The 7,500-nt window shown below is 31.1% G+C and overlaps 1 protein-coding gene across 1 annotated transcript in view; it reads left to right on the top strand.

Moving 5' to 3' along the window:
- The window catches only part of LOC125027179 (cytoplasmic phosphatidylinositol transfer protein 1-like), a 7,210-nt gene extending 1,425 nt beyond the window's left edge, over positions 1-5,785 (top strand). The window contains exons 2-9 of the mRNA XM_047616090.1: positions 55-203; positions 550-638; positions 922-929; positions 1,206-1,277; positions 1,424-1,522; positions 1,717-1,872; positions 3,604-3,747; positions 4,229-5,785. Coding sequence (XP_047472046.1) covers positions 55-203; positions 550-638; positions 922-929; positions 1,206-1,277; positions 1,424-1,522; positions 1,717-1,872; positions 3,604-3,747; positions 4,229-4,429 — 918 coding nt within the window. The 3' untranslated portion in view covers positions 4,430-5,785. The remainder of the gene's footprint in view (positions 1-54; positions 204-549; positions 639-921; positions 930-1,205; positions 1,278-1,423; positions 1,523-1,716; positions 1,873-3,603; positions 3,748-4,228) is intronic.
- The last annotated feature ends 1,715 nt before the right edge of the window (positions 5,786-7,500 follow it).

Below are 7,500 nucleotides of genomic sequence, written 5' to 3'. Positions count from 1 at the left end.
TGAACGTATGTTATTTAGCCAATGTGTGCACTAATGTGGATTCTAATTTTCCAGTACCACATTGGGCAGCTGTACATGATTGCCAGGCATAGTTCCGAGCAAAGTGATGGGGGAGAGGGTGTGGAAGTAATTGAAAATGTTCCTCATACTGATCCAAGTCACGGCAATGGGCAGTTCACAGAGAAGCGTATTCACCTCTCTGGGTTAGTGCTTATCTGATTTTCCTTTTTTGTTTGGAATAATAAGAGAGAATGTTAATGCATAAAGTCAGAAACTTAATTTTTGAGTGTAGAGACTTTTTAGCAAAAGTCATTGACATCATGACATTATTAGTGGGTTATTATGTTAGAATAGCTTTAAGAACAACAACATTACAAATCTCTTATCCTTAAATGACTTTCATTTAAGGATAAGTAGAATGTGAATATAATAGATTTTAGGGAAAATAAAGAAAACGAGTAATGATAACTGTATATATGTTAGTAATAGGAACTCTATTACACTTGATTACAAAAATATAATTGTAATTCCTTAATAATATAATTACAGAAAACTTCCGGCATGGGCCAGAGCCTATGTTCCACGATTTATATATCTAACTGAAAAAGCCTGGAATTATTATCCTTATACTGAGACAGGTATGTACATGTGATTATGTTAAATCCATTTATTAATTCTTTGTATTCAAAGCATTACTCCATATAGATATAAATATTTTAGTCAGGGAATTTGCTGTGAATGTTATATAAAGGGCTGTCTTTTCTAAAATCTACAGTAACTGAGAAATATTGTGAGAAATATTGAAGTTTTGCATTTTGTTGTTGTTGATTAGTTTACTTTCATTTTAAGAAAAGTCTTAGTAAAGAGTCTAATATATGTTTTATCTTTTTCATTGGCTGGATGATACCCACTCTTACACAGAATACACGGTGAGTATTTAACCTGTTCACTTCTAGTGCATTTTGTTTTTAAAATTTTTAAGAAATTTGCCATAGTTTTATGAACCATAAAATGCAGATTATAATATAAGTGTAATAAAGAATAAAGAATAAGGTGTCGCTAATAACTTTTTTGTGTTATGATTTCAAGATTTTAAAAATATTTATTGTTATTTTTATTATTTATTGGAGCTTGGTGTCATGTTTATGTTAGAAAAGGTACTAAAATAAAGTTCCAGTGATAACACCATGCATTAATACTTTCAGTGCTCTGTCATTCCGAGGTTCAGTATCAAGATTCGCACACGATATGAGAATAATAATGGGTCTTCAGAAAATGTAAGTTTAAAATTAGCTATCATATTTTTTCATTACATATTTTATCACTTTCCTTAATGATATGATTCATGCATATATACTAAAAAAAAGAAAAAAAAAAAAATCATGGCATTAGTCTCATTTACATTTATGGTTTATCTTTCCAGTGCCTTAATGTTAATGAAGAGGAGCTGAAACAAAGAATAGTGGATCATGTGGATATCTTAACAGACCCAGTGGATGAAAGACACTACAAAAAAGAAGAGGCAAGTTGTACTTTAGCTTTAATTACCTCCCAATTTGAAACCTTTGTTTCATCTTGGGAAATTTGAAACAATGCTTTTATATTCTGTTGGAAAGATAGAATGGAGTGATATCAGTATGTCAAGCAAGGGTTTAAAGAAAATCTTGTTTGTGACAATGTTCCCTTGTATTTTTTATTTTTGTTTTTCTAAAGCAGGATCCTGCCACTTTCAAGTCAGAGAAGACTGGACGAGGTCCGTTAAAAGAAGGATGGCGTGAATGTGCTGATGTTATAATGTGCTCCTACAAACTGGTTGATGTTTCATTTCAAGTCTTTGGTTTCCAAACAAAAGTTGAAGAGTGGGCTCAGAGAGTAAGTTTTTCTTTTCTCTTTCTCTTTGTGGGTTTTAATGTCATTTATTAATGGCTAACTTTTCAAATGTAAAAGTCACTCAGACAAGTTTACTTATGATATGATGATGTAATATGATGATGTAAAGGCTTGCTTTTGCACTTTTTTCTTTTTCTTTTGGCAACCACTCTGCACTTATTTTTGCAGTGCCTGTTTTATCCTCAGTATAATTTAATTATTTTAAATAATATTATGGAAGTAATTGTAAATGAAGATTAGTTAACATAAGATGGAATCAGATATACTACAGTAATGAAACAATAAGAGGGATGATAATTAAAGGAAGTTTTGAGGGGTTGTACAATGTGAGATTGTACTTTGCAAAAACAAAAGGTTTTAGGCCTTGGTAAGTCTTGACACAATAACTGATGATGTGGGAAAAAAGAAAAATTCCAAATCCCTGAAGTAAGTTAGCACAGCTGTCCAATTTTTAAATTTACTTTTAATTTCATGGAAAAATTGTTTAGTGGGATAAATTGTGAGATTGTGCCAAGGTGGAAGAGCTTGAAATTTTTTTATTAATCCTACTTGAAAATTAATATAATTATGTATCTTTTGGCATGTATTATATTTCAGTTTCTATCTGTTTGTTTTCAAAATACTGAGGGAGTTGCAAAAACACATAGTCTGACTATCCATATTTTTTTTTCCTTTGTACATATGCATTAATTAATTATTAAGAATATTTAATTAGAAATGAAGGAAAGCTTAGATGAAAGGAAGGGAGATAGTTTGTAAATTTATTAAAATAATGTATTCTACCTTTTAGAACTATTAGAACAAGTATAAGTTAGTTTGTAAATTGTCTAATTTGCTTATTGGACATCATGGTATTCACAGACTCATCTGCTTAATGGAAAAATTAGAAATAGTACATGGGAAAATCACCCTGCCCTCTATACTCTTGTCTTTGCCTTAAAAGATTGTTTAAATAATGCATCAAAAAAGAGGCTGTATGCCCTACTTTTGAGAGCCAGTTTTTCTTCAGTGGAGTAGCCAAGGCCATACAAATCTACTACTGTTTATTATGCAAAACTTGGAGCAGGCTTATCTACACACGATGTGAGGACGTCATCCTGGCATGAGGGATAGTCTGCCACAATGTGGCAAAATGTTATCCCGTCATTATTTGGTTAACAGTCAAATTATGATGCTGTAAGGCAATGGCTAAGGATATTACTAACTCCTCCCACTAGCATTCTAGAGTACTATAATGCCAATTAAGAGATAAAGAGTCAAAGCAAAAATACTAGAAGGACTGCCTTTGACTCTTCAGCAGTATTAAAAATCTTTAATATTCATTCATACCTATCATAGATATGAATTCATATATAGTATATACACATAAAAAGAATGGCTATTGTACATATTGGCAGTTATGATCTTGATACACCAATAGAAATAAGGAGCCAAATTATTCTTAGGTTAGTCCCTTTGATAATATTGTAAGGCAAATTCAATAAACAGTAAAAGAAAGTTTAAATGAAAATACACCAAAATGAAACAAGAAGATAATAACATAAAATCAAACAAAATGAAGCAATTAAATTTTTTATTAGTATTCCCTTTAATGCAATTGTATGTCTAAACAAATAAATGGTATAAGAAGGTTTAGATGAAAATAAACCAAAGAGAAACCAGAAGATAATAACAACTTAAGATAAAACCAAATGAAACAATAAAATCTTCCAGGCTATAAGGAACGTTCTCCTCTTGGGGCATCGACAAGCATTTGCATGGATAGATGAGTGGCACGGCATGACAATAGAGGATGTGCGCCAGTATGAGATAGGCATGCAGGAGGAGACCAATGCCAGGATTCGAAGTGCACAGGAGGTCAGTTGTTGATATTTGATGAATTAGTTTATTGTGATTGATATTATCTTGAGATTATTTTTGCATTGATTATTCTTATTGTTTTTTGTGTTGCTGTTGGCATTGTAAATATTATAATTGCAATTTCTTTTACCCATATAGATTTTAAAATAAGTCAGATCATGACCCTACTTGGTCTTAGCTAAATTAATATAAATATATCTAACCAAATTTTAGTTAATTATTCTAATCTCAGTACACATAAATCTGATAAGCTTTAGTTCAGAACAATTAGTTATAAAATAATCTATATTCTGTCTAGACATGTTTTAATTGTGTAAAACCAGCTTTGTGTGATGCTAAAATTCAGCTATTACATAATATAAATAATAATGTAAATGCAAATCCTTACCAAAAAATTTCACATCTGATATATACCAGAATCATAAGTAAAATAAAATTCACAGGTATTCATGTACCTTTTACCTTTCCCCTCATGCAGAAACTAGATAGTGATGGTTCTGAGGCTGAGAAGAAGGAGAAAGGAATAGACAGTGATGGAGCAGAAGATGCCCTTGACCATTCTGAAGGCAGTGAAACTGAGAAAAAACAAGACTCAAGCTCTTCCAAGGGCAGTGGGTCAGGAACTCCAGTCTCACCTCAGAAACCAGGATATTTTTCATCTTGGTTTAAGTGGTCGTAGGTATTACTAACAGAAAGGAAAATTTGCGGCATTGAAAAAAATGATCTGGAAATTTACTTATGCATCAGAGAATGAGCTGCCTGGAATTAAAGGAGTACTTTGTAAACATTTTTCTTTCTCTCTAAATACTTCTTGCTTTTATGATTAATTCTTCCTACTCCTCCTCCTCCTCATCCTCTTCTTTTTCCTGCTCCTCCTGGATATTTTTGACCAATTGAATAATAAGCCCAAGAGTTCCCTTCACTCATGTTAAAGAGGACCATACAAACAATAGAGCCAATAAAGATTATTATAAACCAATGTGGATGGACACATAGGGTGTTTTTTAGAAAGTCACATATATATTTTAGAAGTATTTTAGCTTGTGGGAATACAGCACATAACCTGCATTGGCTCTTACTTGTAGAATCTATTATTTTCATGATCAATTCTCTATGATGATGAAATATGTATTATATTTTTATAGCAGCTTCATTTGGAGAGTTATCGAGGAAATTTGTTATGCTGATTATTCATGACATAGTTGATATATGCTTGTGTGATACTGAACTAATTTTTAAGCTTCCAACAAATTGAGGTAAAGTGTTAAGTGCAATAGCTTCATGGGGATTTGATAAAAGGATCAGTGTTATGAATACAAAGCATTTGTTTTAACTGTAGAAGGAATATGCATCCAGAATACTGCTAATTACTAAGTTATGATAAAAAACACTTTTTATATTTCTGCCACATATAATGCACATTTTTAGGTATATTTATGAAGATTATTATACAAGTATGAACAATGATCTTAAGCTTAGGGCTCATAAGTTCTTTTTTATTATGTGAGAACTGCACAAGTTACAAAACATATAAAAAGCAAATAATACTTGCACTTAGGTTCAGGGTTGGTTTGCATCATAAAGTAAAGGAAGCAGATGCAGAATGCACTATTCTGTTGCAGAACCTGTCTTTATAAATTCAGAGTATGGAAACTAGGTAGAGGATTGACTTATGGCTCCATTGTACAAAAATCTTTAAAATTTCCTGTCATAGTATGATTATATAAATGTTATCACCTTATCTTGAAACAAATTTTTGGTTTTACAGTTTTGACCATTGTAGAGATGCATCAGTCTGTATGTTGAAGGTGTAAAAGCTTTTGTAATCTGAATTGATATTAACAGAATCCATGATGAGAAGTGATGAAACCCTCCTAATGGTAACTGCCAGAAATTTTGTTTCAAGCCATGAGTTCATGCTTATGTTCTTTTTATACTTAATGTACTTGGTTGTAATTCATTGCAGTGATCTTTTATTTATTTTCTTGAAAAATGGATCTATTGATAATACAAAAAATAAAAAAATAAACTGTAAGGTATTTAACTTTTATTCACAGTATAAGGCCAGAGATTTTTTAATTAACCTGTTGATGCTAGGAAGATTACATGCATACATTATGTGCCCAGTGTAGTTTTGTTATTAATTTTATTTGATCACAGATGGCTCCATAAGTGCTTGGTCCTCAGATCGTAATTTCTTAACTTGTTAATTTAACCCATTGCTGCCTGGTTTGACATATATGTACATGCCATACTTACTAAGTTTAGTTTATTTATATTTACACTTAGATACTCCACAAGTACTCTTTTATATTGCTGTTAGTATTGTAAGTAACACTAATAATTATAACGTTAATGACACTAATAACAGCATCAATATAAAAGTATTAGAAAAAAATCCTAAAATGGGAAAATCAGGTGAGGTCAGGTAGGTCTACTAATTTACTTGTGGAACCATCTGTGTATAAATACATTTCACAAAACAATACTATAGTAAATATTATATGTTCCTAGCTACATTGGGTTAATTTCTTTAAAGAACTTTCTCTTTGGTGACTACACACTTATAAAACAAAATCACATCAGGCAATGCATGCACTGATTGCCAATGGATTAAAAATCTCATTCATTGTGATATTAGATCATAACTTTATTTGTGATAAATATGTCCAGTGTGTTTGATAGCTCTGATTGACAGTATAGTGACAAATACTCATGTAAGAATTAATATTGAGCATCAGAGTACAGTTTGTAAATTATACTCAACTGTCTTCTCCCATTGGTAGAACTCATGCTTGCAGTATTTGGCATCTGCATTTGTATTGTGTCAGTCTTTCTAATGTTGTTGTCATGAAAAGACAAACATTTTTTTGCCAGCAAAATACGTGCAATATGCTCAATGGCTCAGTGGCCTAAGGTGTCCAAGGGCTGATCTAGTGCTTAGCAGTTAGTTAGGACCCCAACTAGTCCCAGCACAATGGGGGAGGTGGCAACCTATAGAATATGTAAGTCAGGACTGTGTATCACCTTTAAAAAAAAAAAATTAATAACTTCATTTCTGAGTATGAACAAAACAGGCATTCTGCAGTTTATGGGTTAATAAATATCACATTTTCTTGATTTTATTTGTGAAAAAATATTGAGATTTCAGCTTGCTAATTGAACACTTGTTTCATTCAAAGAATCAGAATAAAGACTAATTTCAGCTGAGGAAAATTAAAAGAAAGAATATCTTATGTAAAATTATTTTTCATGAATATTGGAAAGATAAAAACAAATGTAATACTGTATTTAAGCTTAAACCTAGAAGATGACTTTGATAATTATGGATTGATGTGTATTTTTAAGACATTAGTATGAGTGAAGGATCAGAGAATATGTACATGGAGCAGTGTAGGTCTTCTTTCTTTGTACATGTAAACAACTTGAGTTGCTTTTTTTCAAACTCATAAACCATTATTTTTTTTATTTCATTCATCTTCTAACCTTCCGATGAATTGACAGAACCACAAAGTTACAGATTCTTTTATGAATATGCATTATGCTTGTGCTTATGATTTTTAAATTATTATTGTTATTATTATTTGTTTATTTATTTATTATTTTTTGTTAACCTCAAGAAAAATTAAAAATAAATAAATGGATACTGAAGTGGATGTAAGCTATTTTATATTGGTAAACTATTGTTTATCTTGCAACAACTATCAAAAATTCTGCTTGACCTAATATAGTTTTGAAATTGCTTCATGA

This window comes from Penaeus chinensis, chromosome 7 (assembly GCF_019202785.1).
Source record: "Penaeus chinensis breed Huanghai No. 1 chromosome 7, ASM1920278v2, whole genome shotgun sequence".
In the NCBI taxonomy this organism is placed as follows: Eukaryota; Metazoa; Arthropoda; class Malacostraca; order Decapoda; family Penaeidae; genus Penaeus; species Penaeus chinensis.
Note: the sequence above shows the minus strand (reverse complement) of the source record. Positions and strands in the feature narration are given on the sequence as shown.